The 23,127-nt window shown below is 43.1% G+C and overlaps 1 protein-coding gene across 1 annotated transcript; it reads right to left on the bottom strand.

The window, feature by feature from the left end:
• Positions 1 to 2,784: 2,784 nt before the first annotated feature.
• Positions 2,785 to 22,947, bottom strand: ube4a (ubiquitination factor E4A). Its single transcript, XM_080006465.1, has 20 exons — positions 22,924 to 22,947; positions 21,940 to 22,187; positions 21,534 to 21,710; positions 20,109 to 20,221; positions 19,117 to 19,269; positions 18,738 to 18,897; positions 18,398 to 18,600; positions 18,062 to 18,253; positions 16,941 to 17,274; positions 16,683 to 16,809; positions 11,948 to 12,255; positions 11,689 to 11,821; positions 11,272 to 11,462; positions 10,188 to 10,288; positions 9,948 to 10,061; positions 9,570 to 9,744; positions 9,274 to 9,454; positions 5,685 to 5,832; positions 4,180 to 4,337; positions 2,785 to 3,937 (listed from the first exon to the last, which is right to left on the bottom strand). Exons 2-20 carry the CDS (start codon positions 22,067 to 22,069, stop codon positions 3,802 to 3,804), a joined length of 3,234 nt encoding a protein of 1,077 aa, XP_079862591.1. The 5' UTR covers positions 22,070 to 22,187; positions 22,924 to 22,947; the 3' UTR covers positions 2,785 to 3,801.
• Between the last annotated feature and the right edge of the window lie 180 nt (positions 22,948 to 23,127).

Below are 23,127 nucleotides of genomic sequence, written 5' to 3'. Positions count from 1 at the left end.
TCCACGGTAAGGGGGTGTGGCCATTGCTAATGCTAGTGTAGTGAATACTGACAGACTGCGGGGAACAAAACTGAGACTGGGAACGGTGGTGAGATGAGATGTATACAGTGTATATAATATATATAGTATATATAGTATATATATAGTGTATATAGTATATTAAGGGTGATGCGCGATGAGATGCTTGACACTGAGACGCTGTGGTATTGTTTGCAATGTACAATACAGACTGGTCAGAGAGCTGGTCCTAAATCTCAACGGTCGTTAAACAGGTACAGTAGGTGGTTATTAAGTGAGGAGTACCTGTATGTTATATCATTGTATTGTATTATGTCGTGTTGTGTAATGATATATTATAGTATGTTATGTCATATTGTATTATGTTGTGTTGTTTTATGAAATGATATGATATGATATATTATATTATGTTGTGTTCTGTTGCGTTGTGTTCTATTATATGATATTATATGATATTATATTATATTGTGAATTTGCGGCACTCTCTTGCATATCTATCTTTGGAAGCAGCATGTCCATTAACAACTTCTCAGATATATTTTGTTGAACAACTACCATCAGATTATACATCTTTTGTTAACATAACAGAGGTACGGACATTGTTCTCGAGGGAGCATGCGCCCCATTTATACGAACTTGATGGTTAGGTATACGAGAGTGGCTCAGGAGGTAGAGTGGGTCGTCTAGTAGGAAGGTTGCCAGTTCGATCCCCAGGCCCCTCCCGGTAGCGTGCTGATGTGTCCTTGAGCAAGACACTTGGCAGCCCACTGGATGGGTAAAATGCAGAGAAATGCATTTCGTTGCCTCAGTACTTGTGCTCTGTGCAATGACAGTTAGTTGAATCCAAGAGGTGGGGAGGATCCCCTGTACCATAGGTTGCAATATATTTTATTTTAGTTAATCCCAGACACTGGAAATGCAGACAAACATCTCATTCATCTCTACCATTGAAATCCAACTTGAAAGCCAATCTCTGATGATGCGTAACGTGTGAAGCTGTACGATTTTAATTACTTGTTCTCGACAAACCTTAGGTGCGGCGTCATTTCAGCATTTAAGGATTAGCTTCCGGTTTTCACATGTGGGGAGTATATTTGTGATATAGGCTATTTCACACAAATATCATAACATTTCTGTGATAGTTTGCCTTTAAAGCCACACCAGATGCTGTAGGCCTGCAAGCTAAATGTAGATATAGTAAATCCAAGTCCATTAAAAGAAGCATTCTCCGTGGTCATCACGTCGAATGATCACAAACCACCAGACACCAGACAAACATGAATTTGCACACTTTTTGAGTTTCAGCCGGGGGAGGCACGATACGCTGATATGAATAAACTGATAATGTTCTAGAGACAAAAGTCTGATAGAAAGAGCCACTTTAATGATGTAGGCCCCAGTAGAGAATAACTCATGGAAGAGTATTAAATAGAAAACAATGTTTGTGAACCATGACGTTCTAATGACCCCTAAAAGTCTGTCTAATCGTGATCAGTAAAACGAATAGATGGGTTCCGATTCGGTATCAGTTAATACTAATTTTAGGAGTTGATGTCAGAGATAAAGTGGTTTCATGCCTCACACCATTGATCCAATCCCTGGTGTTGGGATCTATTAAATGTTCCACACTTGCCAAAACCAAGAGGCACTCCATTGTGTACGTAGCTTTAACACCTATGAATTCATTTTAAATCAGGTGTTATTATTCAATAAAATCTAAGTAAATTCAGTGGGTATATTACATTTATTTATTATTATTATTATTATTATTATTGTGTTTGTTTATTTTCAGCAAAATGGAGAAAGGCAAATAAATAATTCAAATAATAAAACAAAAAGCCCCAGGGTGAGGAATAACCATGGCCATTAAACAGGTTAAAAAGAAAACCCTCAAGTATGTATAGGGATGGTCCGCAAATTCATCATCATCATATGACACTTTAGATTTTATTAGGCAACATTTGAACTAACATAATTTAAATAGAAAATGGATATTAAGGTATTCCAGGGCTTAAATCGCTGCCTACTATCTTGACATATTCTTAATATGTGCTTTTAAATATTTGATTAATCTTCTTAGTGGACTTTAAACAGAATTGAATTGTAAATGTATATTATAATTTGAGGTGCCTTTTTATAAAGATTACTTCTAAAAGTAATAAAACAAAATCTAGACATGCATAATATCCAAGAAGTAATTATCAACTTTCAGTTGCTCAAGAAAAAACAATTTGCTGCTTCCTTGCCTCCAGTTCACAGAATAATTTGTAGTGAGTTTAAAAAGTATGAATATTGGACATGTTAGTATGAATATTGGACATGTTAGTATGAAATTAATTTAATAGGCCCACAAAATAAACTCAAATTCACCATTTTAATTGAATTATTTGATGTTCTATGCTATTACAGCAAGTTTGCTTTCGTATTTATAAACTCTGAACAAACTGCCTTTGGACTAACAGAACAGATTTATTAAACGAAAAAGTTTCAGTCAAAAACCTTAGCATTCTTCGATTGCAAATGAAATTGGGATATTTGAGGGACAAGGGAGGTTTGTAGCGCATAAGCATTTGTCTAATTTTTAACTTCTTGCTGTAAAACTTTGTTCCCCATCGTTAGAGACAGAATTTTCCATTCATTTAATGTAATGTTAACCATGCTATTGTTTACTTTACAGTCAATGTTGAAATACAAGAACATGTCGGCTAGTAGAGGACACGTGGAAACCATAGATTCTTAAAACTATTACTAGTAATCACAGATGCCTTTTAAATAACAGTTATTTTATTTCTGAATCATACTGTACATCCAAAATCATTTGATTATCACATTCAAAACATAAAAATATTGCATTATACTTCAAACCAGTTAATTATTCAGTTGGTAGATATTCAACATGAATGCATGCCAACAAATAGAGAATCTTCCTCACATTTACTCTTTTACACAACAATCACCTTTTGCTTTCTTGCATTTTGCACATAACTGTGTCTCTCTATTCTTAGTTACTTGTATGCGAAAAGTTATAATGACCCTCACTGTATGAAATACACTGGCTCATCCATTAACACCTGCAAGGCTCTTGGTTTTAGGCACCGATTCCATTGATAAAGAACTGTTTGCCCAACATGTCAATGCACACATTAGAATTGCATATAACACAAATCCATTCTGCTCATAATTTTTTTTTTCTAAGGTTAAATTAGTTAATATCATATGTGTGTTATGTATATAGTATGCTGTCAATCTTGGACAAATCAGACCATATCCAATGTTCTGCCATCTGAGTTTCCAAAAATACTTACTCTTCAGTATAAAATCATGTCATTGACGGACCAGCTCGACAGGCAGTTAAAATGGTACAGTGGTCAAACCCCGGGTGAATTGAAAGTTCTGAACATGGTTGTGAATAGAATATTCGGGACAGATATGAAAAGGTATTAAAGGGGTGGTTTCAAGTACCTAGGGTTCTTTTCACCCTGCTAGTATTTACCATTGTGAATCATGAGGGTACATGACATTGGGATTTGAAACTTTCTCACCCCACTATTGGCTACATTTTGTTCTTGACACGTCGTCACCACAGAGGATATTCCGTCGAACATGGAGGGCGCATGTGAAGCTAATGCAACATCAGTCCAGACTTGGGAGAGCCTGAAGAAATCCACAGAGCTACGGTAAGCACATCATTGATTAGGCCGAGAAGCAAAAGGAGCAGGCTAGCAGTGGGCCGGGAAGGGGGAGAAGAATGCAGTCACTGATCACCTCACAGAGAGATCAACACTAGCCGCTCGGCCCCATCTCCAGCCTCTCCTGAGCGTGCTCGGCGAGCCACTGCAAGATCTGCTGTTTGAGTTCCTCGTTCGGCCTGATCTGGTCCATGGTAAGAGGACTGCGGTTGAAGGGGTCTGTCTGGTCGCTGCGGAGTAGTAAAAGATTAGATTATTGCGTGCTCAGCTACAGCACACTGATCATGTTTACTCACCGCCGTCTGTGCTTCTAAGTAATGTACAGCATGTTAATCGGAACCGGAAGACCAAAACACTTCATTTCCTGCATGAAGTGAAATGAGTAACCATACAAACAACATCCAGGCATATTGCGTGATGATGTTGCCCTGTTGAGACTCAGTATGAGACGGCAGTAACAGAAGAAACAGACCTGAGTAGATGTCTTGCAATGGTGGAGCGGTCTACTGTGACGTTGGATGAGGGGAGTAGAACGGGATCCAACATCAGGGTGGACATGATGGGGTCCAAAAACTCATCCGGAGCGTCCGAATACGTCTCCTCGTCCTGCTGCTGCCTGTCTGCATGGGACTAGGACAGGCGGACAGACAGGTTGGTATAAAAAAAGCTCAGGCCCTTGACTAGTACTACTTTGGATCACTAGTTTTAATACTTTTTGTCTTAAAGCGGACCTATTATGATCCTTCTCACCAAGTAACTATATGGTCTCTGAGCTTCCCAAAACATGTTTTTTTTTCTGGAAATACCACTCAGATTATGCATTCTAGCCATTCAAAAATGCGTCCGATCCACCCTGTCTGAAAACCAGCTCTTTCAGTGAGTGGAGCCACCCTCCCAAGGCCTCTAGTTCTGTGAGCTAATGGGGTTTGAGCTTTACTCCAGATGCCGTCGTATTTAGCGGGGATGGTAGCTCAGGCGGTAGAGGTAGAGCTGGTGGTCTAGTGATCTAAAGGTTGCTGGTTCGATCCCAGGCTCCTCCTGCTAGCATGCTGTAGTGTCCTTGAGCAAGACACTTAACCCCTAATTGCTCCTGATGGCTGCGTCCGTCGGTGTTTGAACAATTGTAAGTCGCTTTGGATAAAAGCGTCTGATAAATGACTAAATGTAAATGTAAATGTAATTTATCTGCAAACTTTCACTTATTTCACTTTAATAGTACACTAAACTCAGTTTCAGAACAAATTTGAGGCGAGAAATAAGCAGTCCAGTTGCCGAATCTTCACTCATATTGGATCTACATGGCATCATTTTAAAGTTTGTTCCGACTTTCATCCTGGTGTCTGGAGCAGCGCGGAGCTTGGGCCTTTTTGTTTCATTAAATTACGGAAACCTTGGAATATTAAATAAATACATCTATGGTTTTGTTCGGAGAAATGCAGAGCGGATCGTGCGCCGCAGCCTCCAATACACACACTTTTTTTTTTTTGCTGCATTGGCTATAGTGTTCTACTTCTGTAGACCACAGAAGTAGAACACCATACAACAGAGTACTTTGCACGCTTAGCTCTTAGCTTCAATGCTAGCGGGTCCGATCATGCTCCAGGCGTGAGCGGAGTTACTCAGATGGGGAGTGGTTCTAATTCTGTGTGCATTCTCTTAGTGACATACGTATATTACTGCGATGATGTGCAGGAGGGCAGCAATGGTGAACGACACGTTTTCTGAAACAGACAGCTCATAAAAAAACAAAGTTGTCCTTTTTCACAGTTTGTGTGTTAGTAGGTCCATCAGAGACCCAAACATTTGTGCAGAAGGACAGAAAAAGTGAGTTTTGCATAATAGGTCCCCTTTAATAAACAAAATACAATTGTCTAAACAAAATGAAGTCTCTATTGTGTACATTTGCATAATGTATAAATTCATTAGCTAAACATGGACTTTGATGAGATGTCAATGGCCGTTAAGATATTCTCTTACCTTGATTTTGTCAGCAAGGAGCCCAAAGGACACAATCATGTCTCCAGGCTTGTTGATCTTCTTCAGGACTCTGACCGTCTGAGAGAAGAGCGTAGGAGAGTACGAGCGGCCATCTTTAGGGACTGTGGCGCAGAAATTTTCTTCATCGCTGCCAAAGACAACAGCACAAAGACATTATTTATTAATCTGTAAATGACATAATGTTGCCACAACAAACCACCTCATGTGTGTTGTGTTTTATAAGGTGTGTAGAGTATAGTGCGTTTCCTCTCAAGATCATTGCACAGACCGCAGGATGTCTTCACATTCACTATTACAGTAACTGAAATGTTCAGGGTTAGTATTTATTCTCAGTATCAGCAAGTACCCCAGAGTGAATTCTCTGAACGCGTACTCAGTCAAAAAGAAATCACAACGGGCTTTGTGGATGAAGACATTTGCTCTGACTGTTCCCTTAATATCCAAGGTGACTACTTTCATGCCATCTGGCTCTGCCCACCTATCCAAACATTCTGGACCAACAATCACCACAGCCTCCAAGAAGCTATCAACCCTTCTGGGTCACAGCATTTCAGTCTCCCCTGTAGGTCTCCTCGGTGACCTCTCTGTTGACCCACCACCTAAGCACCAACCAACCCATTTTGATCACCTTGACAACTGCCGAGAAAATAATATTACTCAATTGGAAAAACAGATATCTCATCACATTCCAATGATTACATTTATTAATCAGGGCCTGCTGCGCACCTGCGTCGATCTGGTTGCGCTTCGCCTCTCTCCCAGTGCCAAAACTCATACTCAGTACATACACCACACAATAGGCCTCGGGCTTGCGGGATGGGTGGGGCTATGTGGGTGGGGATGTAGCTGGTGGCTGCGTTCTTGCCCGTCACGCTCCTGCCCCGACGTGTTTTTCGTCCGTCCCAAAATTGTAATTCCACTCATATTAGCCTAAACAACACTCCACCACACCAGGGTCGGCAGGGCAGGAGGGGTGCGAGTGACTCAGGTTCGACTTGCTTGGAGGACTCGCACCCTCACACCCTGCAATTTTAACTGCAATTGCTAGTAGCACAGAGAACTGGGGTTTTCCAGGGTGGCGGGCCACTGGTGGGTTGATGTGGGGGTGCGGTTGGCCAGGGGGCCGGTCGGGTGAGCCCCCTGCCGGCTGGGCTCGAGTCGTGGCGGCCTGCGCCTGGTTGTTTCTGGTGTGCTGCGACCTGGCGGGGCTGCGGAGAGTGTTGCCAGGTGCCTTCCAGGGCCCCTGTGCCTTCCTGGGTGCCCTGTGCTGAGCACACTCTGCTACGTTGATGGGCACTCGGGGCTCACAGCCCGGTGGGGTGTCTGGTCGGCTGCAGTTGGGTGGGGTGGGGTGGGGTGGGCCTCGCTCTTGCGCGGGTGGGCTGTCTGTTGCTCCGGGTCTCCTCAGGCTCCCTGGGACTAGGTTATGCTCCGCGGGTTTCTGGCTTCTGTGGGGGTCTTCTGTGGCTGGAGGGCGGGGTGCTCGGGGCTTTCCTGCAGCCGGGGGGTGTCCATGCAGCTGCGGGACTCAGGGGTGGCTTCGGGGCCCTTTACGGTGCTTGGAGGCATCACAACATAATACCAACCTTATACATCAGAACCAATTGGGATAAGTCCTGTACAGTCACTGGTGGACACACCCATACCCATGCACACGCACACACGCGCAAGCACATGCCACCAGCACCTGCTTTGAAAGCACCCCAGCATCCCCCTGGTTGCATCCCTCTCCATTTCTTCCTGAGTTTACAGCCATAACTATGACAGGAAGAAGCCCCCTCCCAATTGCTGTTCCGATTTTCCTGGATGTAATTAACTTAACAGTTTTTTCGATACATGTAGTCCCATGTTTATGTTTTTCCATGTACATGTTTGGTTCTATGTTTTTTTGTCTCAGCCGTGGTGATTATCCCCCCTATTGGAATAGTGATTAGTTATTGAATTACCCAAACATGGTAAAATAGTTCAAAGAGGGGGATTGGTGGCAGTTGGGTACAAAAAAAAAAAAGGAAACGACATGACATGACATGTTAGAATTAAAAAAACAGGCAGAGAAAAGCTTATTCTTCTTGACTTACAATAGATTGATTTTGCCGAGTCATCTGAAAGGACTCTGCAGCACTGATGCTTTAAACATATCATTTGTATAAGCTCTATGGCACCCATTCTGCTAATCACTACAATGATACCATTGTCTTGTTCGTTGACAAGTTCCACTTTTAAAAGGAGATTCTTGTTTCATGGTTTATTGAAACTATAGTGCATGCCCGTTTAAAATGTAAGACTTAAGACATTTTTAATGACACAGTTTAACAAAACCTTAATGCTTCAGTCCTGTGTTCCGCAATGGAAGATGAAACTGCCAGTTAAAGTCATACACCGTGGAAAGACACTCTTTGTGACTCAGTTGTAGAACGCTGAAACCCTGCCGTTTGCCGTTTACTGAAGGGTATCAAAATTACACAGGTCGCGTGTCCAAATTGGACACTGCACGTTCTTCACGTCCCCAGAAATACACCAAGTATGAAGTAGATCAAATTAACGGTTGTTGAGATAATAAAAGGACATACATACATACAGACAGACGGACAGACATAGAGCAATTCCTTCCCTTATGGATAGACTAGTACATGACCGCTCTACATGTAAGACTTTCTAAGACATTTGAATGTCGCAGTTTAATAAAATATCGATGATTCCGTCCTGTGTTCCACAATGGAAGATGAAACTACCGGCTAAAGTCGTACACCACGGAAAGACAGTCTTTGTGACTCAGTCGCAGAGCCCTTAAGCCGGGGGCCCTGCTGGCTCGCTGTTTATTGAAAGTATGTGTATTATGTCACTGCATGTCCTTGGGTCCCCAGCAATACACATGCAAGTGTGAAGTGGATCGGATAAACAGTTGTGGAGATAATTGAAGGACATGCATATGGACAGAGATTCCTTCCAGTGCATGCCCGTTCAAAATGGCAGTTTAACGAAATGTAAGGACAACTTTGCAATAAAAAATAAGCACCAAATGTGAAAATATAGGCATATTAGAAAATCAGGAAGATCAGTCGGGTCCAGGTTTCTTCTGTCAATGACTGAGTTGCGTTAAAGTGGACTGCCAGGCGCTCTGCTCGCCGCGCAGGGCTCTCATGTGCGTGAGGTTGAAGGTCACGCACCCAGCGCTCGCCTCGCATCTCCAGTGCTTCCTCCGCCCTCATGTTAGCAATGCGCGCAGCATTGCTTGCAAGGCGTACCGTCTCGTGCTTCGCATATTGGTTGATGTCACAAATTGCCCGCTTAGTAGAATTGGATGATGTCACAAAGCGCCACAGCTGCACAGAGTGGCTCACTGTTCGCTGTTTATTCCAAGTTTATTATTACACACGTATTGCGTGTCCAAATTGCACCAAATTTGACACTGAAAGTCCTTGGGTCCCCAGCGATACACCCGCAAAGTGTGAAGTCGATTGGATGCATGGCTGTCAAGATAATCGAAGTACATACAGAAAGACAGACGAAGACAGAGATTCCTAAAATTATAGATAGTGAGGGTAGGGGGTGGAGGTTCAACACATACCCAAGGTTCAGGTAGATTGTGCAGATGTCAGAGACCAGCTGCTGGGGCTTGAAGTCAAACTCACTGAAGTCTTTGACCTTCAGTGCACCCATCTTCGGCCCCACAAGGTGCTGCAGGAAGTAGTTGAGCATCGAGATGATCCTCTCAGCCAAGAAGGGGTGAACAAATATGCCCTTGATCTCTACAATTTAAAAAAATAATAAAAATCAGGGAGAATGAAATCAATATGGCTGGATTAAAAGTGTAGTGCGAATAACATGAAAGGAAAATTTATGTAGCGTGATATTCTGCCTGACCTGAGGTAAGAAAGGCCAGTGTGCCGATGGTCTCATTTGACATGATATTGTGAAAGCGTCCAAGTTGTCCGAACATCTGTAAACTGGACTCCTTCTCTCTACGGGCGTCAGCAGCAAGGCCCTCCCATTCCCCTCGATCCCGCTCCAGCTGCAGGAGCTTGATTTTACTAAGGTACTTAAAATACAAAATTAAAAAGGAAAGGTAGTTCAGAGTCAAAGGTGTAGGAGAGTGTAGGAGTACCTATATTGTTTCATTGAACTTGACTTAATAAATATAATAAGGGACTGTGATGGCATTGTTATTTTGAGAGCAAAATAAAAAAATAAAAATAAAATAAAATAAAAATAGCGAGCTCAAAATCTTCCTGTTAGTCTCACCTGAATAGCTTCATCCAACAGGAAGATGGCATCATTCATCAACAGGTTGAGGTACCTCAGAAACAGAGGAGGGTTCATGGCCTCTAGGTTCTCAGATGCATAGTTAGCCAGGTGCTGAATAGGACACATTTGTGAATATATTTTCAAGAATCTGATTAAAAAACAGCACACTTTAGATATTTGAGCAGCTAGACATTTACCCTCCATTTCTATTTAAATTAATAAATCCAATCATCATACCTTGATGCTTTCTCTGTAGTTATCTTTGCCCCACATGTACCTAAGGATGGGATACATCGGTCTTCTATAGTTGAATTTCTGTTCAAATTGGTGAGGATCACCTGATTGGAAAAGTTAAGATTAAAATGTAATAAAAAAATAAAACTGATGATACTTTAGCAATATCCGCATCATGGAGATCCAAACTGTTGTCTTGTGTATTTTAATAACATTAAAAAAAGAAGCATCTGTTGTAGGGTTGCCGTGGTTATCGGTGTTACACGGTGTTCGGGTGTACACCGATTACATTACTTGCCCACAGCCCCCACCGTTGTTTTGCTTTTTCCCTTTTTTTTTTAGAAACAAGACCTCAATATAAACATTTACTTAATTTTTGCGTATCAGTGTCGACGGTCATCAAATGAAAAAATAATCCTAATTTGCAAAATACTAAGCGTGTGTGTGTGTGTGTTATGAATACTTAGTCTGATGCTACAAAAGTGAAAGTGTCTGCTTGTGCGCGCAGCAGAGTTGCAGCACAGTCTGCTTGTCACAGGAGGAGAGAAGGCTAAAGGAGACCTTTATCAGGTATAGATCGGGACGTCTCTCCCTTGATACGTAATTAGCGGCCGTGCTTTACGGGGGTGTACAGGGACACTATGCACGGAGTGCCCCCGTTGTTGTCTTGAGTTTATTAACCGGTGGGGAAAATTCCTCACTGTGGCATCCCTAATTTGTTGTTCTGGGTGTAAATCTTTATACCTTGTCAATAATGTTAAACTAATTGTTCTTTAGCTTGGAACTGGAGATTTTCTTTTAAATCTTTTATAGTTATTTGAATCCTGTGAAAAGATCTCTAGAAAAATAAATGTGTTAAAGCCAAAACTATATCTATTTCAAGGGATGATGCAACACATCAACTTCAAGAAGTTGCTGTTCACTTGCTGACTAATATATACCACCGAACGAGATGATCAATGTTATTCACTTCACTTGTCAGTGGTTATAATGTAGTGGCTGATATGTGTATGTTTATGGACCTGAGCGCAGTCAGGGAATTCATTTTTACAGACTGGCAGCAAAATCTGACAATATCCTTTCTCACCAGTGAACTCTATGTCTACAAACACGGTGATAAGGGCCTCGGCGAGCTCAGCAGCATATCTGTAGGCGCCGAACACTCTCTCTCGCTGGAACGTGATCGGCTGAGTCACGCCTATCGCCACAGGTTCCATGTCGGGCATCACCGCCTCGAGTACCTCCGCCAGCTTTGCCCGCAAATGAGGATTCTTCATGCTGTAAGAAGGAAGGAAGATTTACAACAACTTAAAATGCACACTGTTATATCCAGGAAAGTTGAATCTGCTTACCTTTAAAGGAAATTTGTGTTACTTTTTTTTAACTTAAGCAGTATTATTTGATCATTGGGAGTCAACCTATTGGCCCATTGATCAAAAGGGTAAAAAAATAACTGCAGTTTTCCTTTAAATTAAACATCATAAAACGACACTTTTTTTTTTACCGTTCTACGTTGCCCATGAACACGGTGATGAAGTTGAGGATTTGTTCAAGACTTTCAGCAGAGGACTCCAATACATCATCGGCAAATCGACGCAGGAAGATGAAAAAATCTCCAAGGTTTTCTGCAAAAAATTCTAAGCGAAAAAAGGGCATTGTTTGTATTATTAATGTTAAGCTGAGTGTATTGCTAAATGGTTCACAGCACTGTAAGAGTGTGGTCCTTTATATTCAACTGACAGCTATGCGGAGGCGTAACCTACCTGGTAAGTAGCACAGCATACTGTTCTGCAGGGGGGGCAGGGGGAAGCTGAGAGTAACGTGCTCTGGCCCCTGGTTTGCCAGACCCAGCTGAACCAGCAGAGCAGCAGAGGAGGCCTGCAGGTTGAGACAGCACTGCAGCATGGCAGGCTGCGTCGCAGCAGTTTTGGTGGACAGGTAGACGATCATTAGCCTCTCAAATTGCTCGAGGAGTTGCTCGGACATCGGGCTACCCGACCGCTGGGCTTCCTGCCATGTACCCTGGAGGCGATGCAGAGACTGGTTCATCTTCACCATCTGCTCATGGAGTCTGGGGAGGTAACAGAGACAAACACATATATAGGGTATACTGTATACACCGATCAGCCTCTGAGGACCTCTGTAGGTGTCCTGTGGTATTTGGCACCAAGACGTTAGCAGTATATCTTGTAAATGGTGAATTGGGGCCCCCACCAATTGTTGTTCCAGCACATCCCACAGATGTTAGATCGGATTGAGATCTGGGATTCGGAGGCCAAGTCAACACCTTGAACTCTTTGTCACGCTACACCAACCACCATTCCTGAACATTTTTTGCAGTGTGGCAGGGCCCATTATCCTGCTGAAAGAGGCCACTGCCATTAGGGAATACCGTTGCCATGAAGGGGTATACATGGTCTCCAACAATGTTTAGGTAGGTGGTACATGTCAAAGTAACATCCACATGAACGTGCAGTGTGGACTGGGGTGAGTGGTAGTGGGTTTAGTTTGGGCCTTTTGGTGGAAGCTCTCTCCTTTCTGAGTCTGCGCTTGTCTTCCATAGCAAAAAAAAACCCGGGTCAACCACCTAATTTTCCTGCTGAAAATAATCAACCTCCTAATTTTCTTGCTAGCTGATGTTGAGGATTTTTCTGAGACACCTGTGATGATGTGCTTCTAGCGCCTTCAGGTGCCTGCTGTACATGGTCCAGGTTTCTGATCCTTACAGTAGGGTGGGGCAGCACTACTGCTTTGTAAACCAGAATTTTAGTCCTGGCCTGGAGGTCATGTTTTTCCAAAAAAAAAAATTCTCATTCTTGAAAAGACCCCGCTGGCACAACTGAGGCGATGGTGTAGTTCATTATCAATATCAGCTTTGAAGGATAGGAGGCTGTTGAAATATGGGAAGTGGTCCACATTTTCCAGTCTGGTATTGTCAACAGATATGGTTGGGGGTAGGGCAGGAGTTTATCTGTTGGGTGGTGGCTGATAGAGGATCTGAGTCATTTTTATGTTAAGAGCCAGACCAAGCTGCTGGTATACCTTGACGAAAGGCATCTTCTGAAAGGGCCACAAGGAAATTGTCGTCGGCATACCGCAGCTCCATGATGGATATTGTGGTGGTTCTGCTTTTAGGCATGAATCTGTTGATGTTCAGAAGTTGGTTGAGCCTTTCCCACTGCACCAAAAACCCGGTAACAGCCGCTAACATCCGAGTGACTCCAGCACCACCCGAAGCCACCCCAGGCTCCCTGCCGCTGAAGGATACTCCATGCTCCACGGATACTCCATGGAGTATCCATGCTGCCGGTGCTCCATGCTGCTCCTACTGTAGTGTTGGGTCGTTCATAAATTATACGAATGGCTCAAAATACTTTTTTTTCCATGTAACAGTTTTATGTTGTTGCTTGTTAAAGTCACTGTCTCCACAACTGTTTTGTTCCCAATCACACCGGAACCATGACAAGCCCCTTTTGCACGTGTTCATGATGTTGAACCAGAAAAAAACCCTGCATTTTCCTGGCAGTGCGAAAGGTGTAAATCGCCTATTTTTAGCGGGTTGACCCGGATTTCGTGTAAAAACGGTACAAGTTGTGCAGGGATTTCCTTCCTTTTCCCATATTTTGAGGAGCAGAGCATGGATTCTGCAGGGATGCCATCAGGTCCAGCGGCCTTGTTGTTCTTCATCTTCCTTGTGGCATCCTGCACCTCTCTCCGATTGGGTGGTGCTCCTATGTTCTCACTTATGGGTTTTTGAGGGAGTTGGTCAAGGGCCTCCATCTCGGGAGGGGTGTCCCTGTTTAACAGCTCCTCATACTGCTCTTTCCATCTGTTTGCCATTGACTCATTGTCTTTCAGCAAGTTTAACCCATCTTTGGAGCGAAGGGGGGTTAGGCAATGGTAGAGCGGTAGTTCTTGTGGCATTAAAGAAACCTCTGGTATCCCCAGAGTCCGCAAGCTGCTGGATCTCCAGCAGTTGAGCATTGGCCAGCTCTGTCTTTTCTGCACCCTTCTATTCCGCTTGAGACAGATGGACATGATGGAACAAATGAGGCGGGGGTCTATTCAGAAGTCATCCGCACTGGTCATCACTCTGGTGTTGAGCACATAATGGCGGTCTTTGGTGTTTACGACTACATAGTAGATGAGGTTAGAGTTTGGAGTGAGGAGGCATCCAGGATGTTCTGAATCTATTTTGGCATACAGGTGTGATGGTGATGACCAGGCTGTGTTCTAATTACATTTACACACATCTAAACACTGGTCTCCACCGATGTGGACTTTGCAAACCGTTACCCGGTTATCTCTCTCTAATGTGCGTTCACTGTGCAACAAACTGGATTCACTTATATCAAACTGTTATTTTTTTTTGTAATATTCTAATGAATGTTCCTGCAGCTCTAGCCGAGCTGGGCGAGCTGCAGTCGACATCCCACACCCCACCTTGCATTTGGTTAGCAGCGGATCTTGACCGGCCCGATATGGTGACCATGTCGGACAAAATTACCCACAAAAATATGGGGAGAATCGCAAACCTGATTGTGATTTCGAAATTGAAGTTCCGATAAGCAGCTGATAAGACCGTCTTCATGGCAAAACCCACACAATGTGGAGCCATCAGCAGGTTTTCCTTTCCAGAAGAAAGTATGTCCGCCTTTCTCCTCCTTCAGCTGCCCTGCATCAGCCAGCCAGGTTTCGGAGAGTGCTGCACTATCAATCGGGAATCTCCTTTGCTCTCTAGAAAATGATGGTAGTGCGCCTTTCGGGTCGATCACTGGATTGGTTGGCCAAGAAGGGCGGCACGTTCCAGGCTTCATTATACATCTGTTTCTGTTTATTCTGACGGCCTGGTCCACGGCATGCCTCCAGATAGGGGGTTTCGAGGCAGGATATAGGCGTTTTCGCACCTAACGGTTCCGGTAACTCCCTGAAGGGAACTAGAAACTAGGGAGGTCCCCCAAGAACTAGATACCGTCAAGGGATTTTTTTTCCCCCAGTGACATTCGCGCTGCACTGGAACTCTGAAGTGAAGTTAAAGTGATGTAAGCCAACGGGGTTTCAGCATGAGTTCCGTGTTGTATTTACTCCGTAACTTTCATATTTCCCCTTATCAATCTGTTTCTGAACAAATACGAGGCGCGTAATAAGCAATCCAGCTGCTGAATCATCACTCATATTAGATCCACAAGGTGTAATTTAAAAGTTAGTTCCAACTTTCATTAGGCACGGGCACACATCGGGACACCGCACGTTGACATTTTGTTTCATTCAATTAACGTCATAAAATAAAAGAAATACATCTACAATAAAAATACAATTTTTAATGTTTAATATTTTTATTGGTTATTTTTTTTATTACAGCTTAGTGTACGTGGGCGTGTCCCCACCCAGAGCAATACGACTCGACAGGGCAGACTGTCCTCAGTCCGAGGGGCCGGTGAGGGACCATGGACTTGCGTCTAAATCAATCACCGTGCACTTATGTGAACTGAAGGTATCTCTTGTGCCAGTTAGTGCCTGCCTGGAGTAAGAGCTAAAAAGGAGGTCTTAGAACTACGATCGTTCATAGTTCCTGCAGTTGCGGACACCAAAAAAGAGACTGTTCCTCCAAAAGTTCTTAGTACTATGAAAAAGTTCCTGTGGTGCGAAAACACCTTATGTTTAGGGCACCTTTTTAAGCCCCTTCCCCTGGTGGGGTGAGCAGAGTGGATCCTATATAGGGCTTCTCAGTCGTGGGTGCAGCTGCCAAAAAGCTTTCTTCCTTCCACAGTCCAAGAGCTTAATGACAGTGTCAAACACCCACCACCTGTGTGCCAGGTTGTGGCTAGGAGCTGCCAGACTTAACGGTCCTGCCCCTGTCACCATTTCCTGATCGCCAAGGACTTTGATTTGGGATGTTGACCCTCTGTTGCAGCCTTCATCTGCCTTCAGTGCCGTTAGGACTTGCCATCATCCTCCGCCAGTTCTGCCGTTGAGACTTTGGTTGGATCGCACTTCATCTGGAACCTCCCCCTCAACCTTACTGCCATGGGTGACCCTACCAGGAGCCAAGCTCCAGATGGCATCACTCTCAGACTCATTGGAACACACAAGCTTCTCCGCCACGGCAAGGTGGCGGCACCCCACAAGACCTGCCGTTTTGGAGATGCTCTGACCCAGTTGTCCAGCCATCACAATTTGTCCCTTGTCAAAGTCACTCATATCCTTACACTTGCCCATTTTTCCTGCTTCCAACACATCAACTTTAAGAACGGATTGTTCACTTGCTGCCTCATATATCCCAGCCCTTTACAGGTACCATTGGAATGAGATGATCAATGTTATTCACTTCACCTGTCAGTAGTTCTGATGTTGAGGCTGATCGATGTATGGGATGTGGTCAAAACCAAGAGAATTTAGGCTGCTGTGAGAGCTGTGTCTTTGTGTGAACAAATTTCCCTTCCTCACTTAAAGTTTCAGTTCTCTGTGTACAATGTCTGTTGTGTTGTTTTCACGCACCTGTGGAAGCCGAGATGCAGGGTGAGCTGTGTGAGGATGAGGTTTTCAGTCAACAGGCTGTAGGACTGGGAATACTCCACCTGCTGCTGAGGGGGAACAGGGATCAAACAAGTCTCCTTGTCTAGACCTGGTGGATAATTAGGGGGAAATTCAGTAAGTTTTTGATATACATCTGAAATCAACAAAATATTTTAATGCAAATCTTACAAAAGGAAACAGTTTTTGCTTTTCCATTTCTTCTGACGCACACATATTCACCTCTGACATGGACGTTCCGATTCCGCCTCTCCTCCTCACTGAGCTCCTTCAGAGCGCAGTATGAGGGGTTGAAGGTGAGTAGTTTGGGTGAGCGTGGCCTGCAGAAGGGCTGGCAGAGTTTCAACAGTGCTGCACCCAAGTTGAGGAAGAACGCGTCTGAGGCGTACATCTGGAAGAAGATCTCTGGCATCTGATTGGCCCATATCTTGGCGCGGCCAGCATTTGCCTGTAGGCAGCTGCCCAACCAAGAGAGCAGCAGGTGGCGCGTCTCACCAGAGCGCTGAAGTAGGTTCTTCAGTATCTGATGGAGCTTGTCATGGAACTGGCCCAAAAACTACAACCAATGAAGATTGATGATTATTAACTTGTTGACACTTTCACAAAATAGTGCTATGTTTCGTGGTGTGTGTATGGATTCTCATCATGTCATACATGTTCCTGCATGATTAAAAAATAATGCAAAAATTCTTCCCTCAACAGCCATTGGTTTTCTTTCTTACAAAGGATGGTTTCTATCATGGCACACATGGTGAAACTCAGCGATAAAGGCAAAAAAAACAAAAACATTCTTACTTAAGGCCTGTCTACAAATCAACGACTTGTGAAGAATCTAGCACGGCATCGCACTATTTTCACAAAACACGTGATGAGCTCAAAGCGTGCACCAAAAAATGTAATTGGATACAGTGAAATTGAAAATGTCATCAAAATTTGCTGTCAATGTATAAAACCATAAATTGCCTATATTATTAGTCCTCATTTTAAATTTAAACCAACATTTTACTGGTAGTTTGTCTGAGCATTGTACTATGCAAACAGACTGATAGGGAATTGGGAAAAGGGCTGACAAAAGTCCGATATTTTTCTTAATTTCTTCAAAATCAGATCAAAATTGACTGTATCTAACATAATGTACGTTTGTCCCCAAAGTTATTCCACGGTTGCATAACACTATTAAAGACAATTATCTGCTGCTGCTAACTCACATAAAAAAAATATATATATACGATTTTTAGAAATTCAAACAATGGTCATGAAAAATAAGGTGGTCATTAAGTTAAACTACACATTTTAATATGCAACAAGTTTGTTTGTATCTAATACACAACAACAATCCTCACCTGGTGTATGTTGGCCTTTTGAACATTTGTCTCCTGGGCGCTGGAGCGGGATGGGTTGAGGAAGTACCTATGCCCCTCCACCACACCAGGGGTTTTTAACAAGCAGGAAATACTCAGCACTGCCCCCAGCAGGCTCTTTTGGTACTGTAATCCATTAGATGGGTCTTTGGGCTGGATATGTTCCACCAAAACCTGGTAAAAAAATAATAATAATAAAAAAAGAAGACAGGGTGAGCTCTGCTGGTCAGGTTAGCACCATGAATTACTATCCATCTGGTACTAAGCAATGGTAACAACCTCAAACCGAACTGCCATGTTTCTTAAATGAATCCTGACCTTAGCGATATCTTTCTGGTGGCTGAAGTAGAGCAGGACATCCAGATAGGAGTAAAGGAGTGGCTGGCACAAGTCCAGGTCTTTGATGCGTCCATGGAAAATATCGAGCACTGGTACGATTACCTCCCCAAAGGTGCGCACTTCCTGGTCAGCAAACAGGCCAGCGATCACCTCCTCTACAAACTCAACTACCTCCTCCGGTTCTAAATATTAGAAAAAGTAGTGCAAATCCATCAGAGTGGGCATGGTAAAGAATAATGTACCACACTTAACAAAAGGAAATACTGTACAAGAAATTAGCCATGAAGGTAGACCAGGACTAGTCAAATCCAGAACCTACGTGCTCCGTTAACACCTTCCACAAGCAGATCCAGAAGCTGCTCATAGATATTCTGACTGATGTAGATCTCAGGGGTGAGCAGGACCGTCCGTGTGTTAGAAACCGCCAAGTTCTTGCAGCGTACAGCGTAGGACAGCAGCTTCTCTGGGACTTTGGTCACCTGGTGAAAGAACATAAAACGACAGAATTCTATATAATCGTTTTTCAACTGACTAGACATTTTATCTATATTATGTATATCAACATATATAGAGAGGTGAGGTGATACAAAAATAACAATTTTAATAAATAATGCAAGATATATAAAAACAATTTAAGTGGTAGATTTTAAAACATTATAAGGATCCTATGAACACCACAATGTAGTCCAATTTCTCACCTCCTCCTTGGCCCTCTGGAAACATGCATAGAGGTACGGGATGGCACACTTTTCTCCCGCATCACGGTCAGCAGACATGTTGACAGCACTGCAGGAGGTCATGTAGACAAGGTGGTTTCCTGGTTCCAGCAGCAGCAGGCGGTTGAACAGAGCCTAGGAGGCAGCGGGACAAAACACAGACTGATGTATGCAATCAGAGAAAAAACACTCAAGCTTTTACTCGATTGTTCCCACATTTGATGCTTCACTAGTTATTAACTGCTTTACACAGAATGTGAGGTAAAAAATAATTACCTCGCTTCACTCTACACCAGTGTTTCTCTACTGGTCTTGACCAAAACATGGTTTAGGATTTCGACCATTCTAATTTATTTCACCAAATGAATAGTGCACTAACCCACAAGGATTCGATGCTCTGTTTCAAACACAACACAAACAAAAATGCAATAAGGGCTTAAAATCCAACTAAATATTAAAACATTGAAAATAGCAACAAATTTCTTGAATTTCTTAATACTTTTTCACCTGGACAGCAAAAAAATGCCTAATAATAAGACACCTAATGAGAACCTCAGGTTCATAAAAGGTAAACCTCTGAATTGCTTTGAAAAATGCCTGTGGTCCACTTAAAAAAGCTGTGACCCAGTTTTGGATTGGCACCCACCACTTGAGAACCACTGCTCTTAGACAAATTGTGCAATATTTAAGACAAGTTACCTATATGCATATATTAGTTCAAAAATAAACTCAGATCTATTTTGTTTCATAATAAAAACATTTAATATCAAAATCCTTAAAAACTTAGCAAATAGTGGTCTTAATTTAGGAATTTCTGCTTTGATGTATGGCCTCCCAAAAAGAATCGTATCCCTACACAAGAAGCCTCCAGGGAAAGCTTTTATATTTTATTTTCAGACACAAGGGAATTAGCATATTCATGTAAATTGTAGGTACAACTGGGTCTCTTATCTCCAGTCTGATTGCTGTTGTACCTGTTCTATGTTGTCCATGTCGAGCCAGTCCTGTCCATCCAGGTCTGCTGCCATCTCCTCCAGGTAAACACATCGAGGGGGTATCCCATTACCTCCTCTCTGACTGGGGTCACCTATGAGGGAGGCACAACGTAGAATAGGATCATATAAAAAAAAAAAAAAAAAAAAAAATTAACCAGGGACTTTACCCAGAATTAATGTAAATTTAAATAAATATATAAATCTAAATTGTAATTCCTATTTAAAATGCATGTACATTTAAAACAGGGATATCATACAAAGGACAGAAACCCCTTGTTTGCTTTGCTCGATTTATTTACACGGTCAAGGATTTCAACAGAGGGTCCACAGGGGGGCCTTTCATTCCCTATTTCCAGATCAACATGACTCATCTTTAAGCAGTCCCAGCAGTAAACTGCCATAGACGTCTCACACTGAGCATCCTCTGAAAGGGTGGTGACTGGTGAGTCATTTGTAACTTACTGGAAACTCTAAATTAGACTTGCATGATGCCCAGAAGTCAATAAAACAGAGAACATTAGAGACAAGGGGACTATTTAACACCCAACAGATTTACAGTACCAGGCGCTTTTCTGACAGCGTGATTGAGGTTGACACGTGGAAAGACTAAAACAAAGGATGTTCAGGGAGCTGTGCGACTTTGAAACACAGACTGACTCAGGCGACGGGTTTTAAAACATCAGTCACTCTCCCTTTGATGTTGATTATGTCATGAAAGTGCCTGCAAGGAAGCACTTGAATGCTTCATCAGTTGTCAAAAAGCAAAGAAATTATGTACAACATTGACATATGACAGTTAAATAGCTCATGGCAGGCATGATCTACTGCTATGTGATATGAACTCTGTTCATGACAGTAGGCCTATTCTTTCCAACGATTATGCAGGTTTAGGTCTACAGTAGATCATATAGGTATTATCTTGTGATAGAAAAAAGGCCTGGATACTAGACAGGGGCTCCATATAGCCCAGGGAACCCAAACTTCTTTAGGAAAGGTCAACTTATGAACAAAGTCACAGATCCTGAACAATCGCAGCTAAATGCAACAACATCACAGTCCATCACTTCTCTAGAACTACAACTGTACGCAATCAGTGTGAGAATTTTCACTGTTTGGCACATGTAGCAAATGCTTTGAGGCATGCACGATCGAGTGACTGACAATACTCCTACACATGATACGTGGCCTAAATGCAACATATCGATTAGACGAACAATGAAAGTAGCCCGAAAGAAAAAAAGCATGTAAACCTCTGACAGAAGTCCAGAATGAAAATAACTCTGGTTATTGAAGCTGTGTACAGTCTAAAAATGTCACATGAAAAATTAGTAAGGCTTGCACTCCATTCTGCCTTTACAGTTTAAGTTTCAAATGCACGCACTGGCTAGGTTTTATTGGACTCACTGTTATCCAGTGTAATGAGATATATTCTTTGGATCATGTGGTTGACATTGAGCTGTTCGCAGAGCTCCTGGCGTGATCGGAATGACCGGCTGATCTCTGCCACCGAGTCATCGTTGTCATCGATGCTGTCCGACACAGAATTCTCAGACTCCGACTGGCTCTCACCCGAGTCCTCCACTGCAAGAAATTATAGAGATGAATAGGCGTGTAACCACATTTATTTTTCTGAAGCAAAAACAAAAATCTTCTCAACAGCCGATAACAATATTGCTTGTTAAACTACAACAGATGTTTTATCCAGCTTTGAGTGGATGAAATAAATGATATACTGGCGGGAGTCACCACATAAACAACACGTGAAACTTTACATTAATTCTTGTGAAATAGATCTGACAACATTACTCACATGGTGGTTCAGCTGACAGCTGTTGTGGTTTCTGACCAGATGCAAACTGCTTGGCATCAGCCAACGAGCTAAAAAGGGCTGCGAATGGGTTGCAAGAGATGTTCTGGTTGTTGTTGCCCTGGTCAGTCATCTCACTAGGGCTCCACACTTTACTCCATCCAAGGTTAAGTCAGCAGCAGCTTCCGGAGGCCAAAAATACTGGCCTTGATGGAAAATCCAGAAACTAATCAAATACTGTACTGTAAGACCTAAATAAATAGGTGGAAGAAACAGCAAGTGTAAATACAATAACAGTATATTACAATAGCACAATAAAAGCTCTGCCCCCACCTTATCACCATACTAGTCCACATTACTCCATGCTTAATCACTTTACAGTTAGAGTACCAACGACCAAAGCGGTTGCGGGTTTGAGTCCTGCCATGTTCACGTGTGTGTCGGTTTTAAATTGCACGTCTGTTACTTCTGTGATTGTATTATGGCTTTTCTATCTGTGTTTCGCGTTCTAATTCTTGGCTTTTATCCTTCTTTGGTGTTACATCATGCATTTTGAGACGGATGTAAAGCAATTTGAATTACCCTTGTGCATGAAATGTGGTAGACAACAACATGCCACGCCTCTCGGAGAAAGACACTTAATGAGTATCACAGGAACCTAATATCGGATCTAACGGTTTTTAAGTTAATAATAACTTACATAACAATGACAGCCTCGGGAGAAAAAAAAAACATGCTGTACGATGCATCGCTGTATTCAGTAATGACAGGAAAACGGCACATATCGGGACTGGCCGGACGTCAAACAAACTGTGCGTGTAGTCGGTAGCCGCTACTTAGCCTGTTAGCCTGCTAGCTAACGCAGAGTGCACCAAGCTAGGCGTGTGACAGCGCTAGATTTCACAGTGGTTCTTCTATTCGCTTTCGACGACGGCGTCCCTTATCTACATCGACGGCAAACGTCGACGACGGAAGGCGTTGCCGTACCTGCAAGACGTGCAAAAGTGTGTATTTTCGGGAGGGGGGAGGATGGGGGGGGGGAAGACGCTTCGCCGAGTCCAGTTGCAGACGGTTCCTCAGCGCTGGGATTTTGTGCGCGCCCGTGACGTCATCGGCGTGCGACCGTCCCCTCCTCCTCCTCCTCCTCCTCCTCCTCCACGGCCCTGCCGCTGACCCCCCGCTGGGCGTCGA

This window comes from Zeus faber (genome assembly GCF_960531495.2).
Source record: "Zeus faber genome assembly, chromosome: 9".
NCBI classification, from domain to species: domain Eukaryota; kingdom Metazoa; phylum Chordata; class Actinopteri; order Zeiformes; family Zeidae; genus Zeus; species Zeus faber.
Note: the sequence above shows the minus strand (reverse complement) of the source record. Positions and strands in the feature narration are given on the sequence as shown.

Bases quoted from the DNA above. Each gene is read 5' to 3' on its own strand.
- ube4a (XM_080006465.1), bottom strand. From the start codon at position 22,069: ATGACTGACCAGGGCAACAACAACCAGAACATCTCTTGCAACCCATTC. The intron at 12,256-16,682 runs GTGCGTGAAAAC...TTACCTCCCCAG, and splicing joins CTGCATCTCGGCTTCCACAG to ACTCCATGAGCAGATGGTGA. The intron at 11,463-11,688 runs GTAAAAAAAAAA...TCCTTCTTACAG, and splicing joins TTCATGGGCAACGTAGAACG to CATGAAGAATCCTCATTTGC.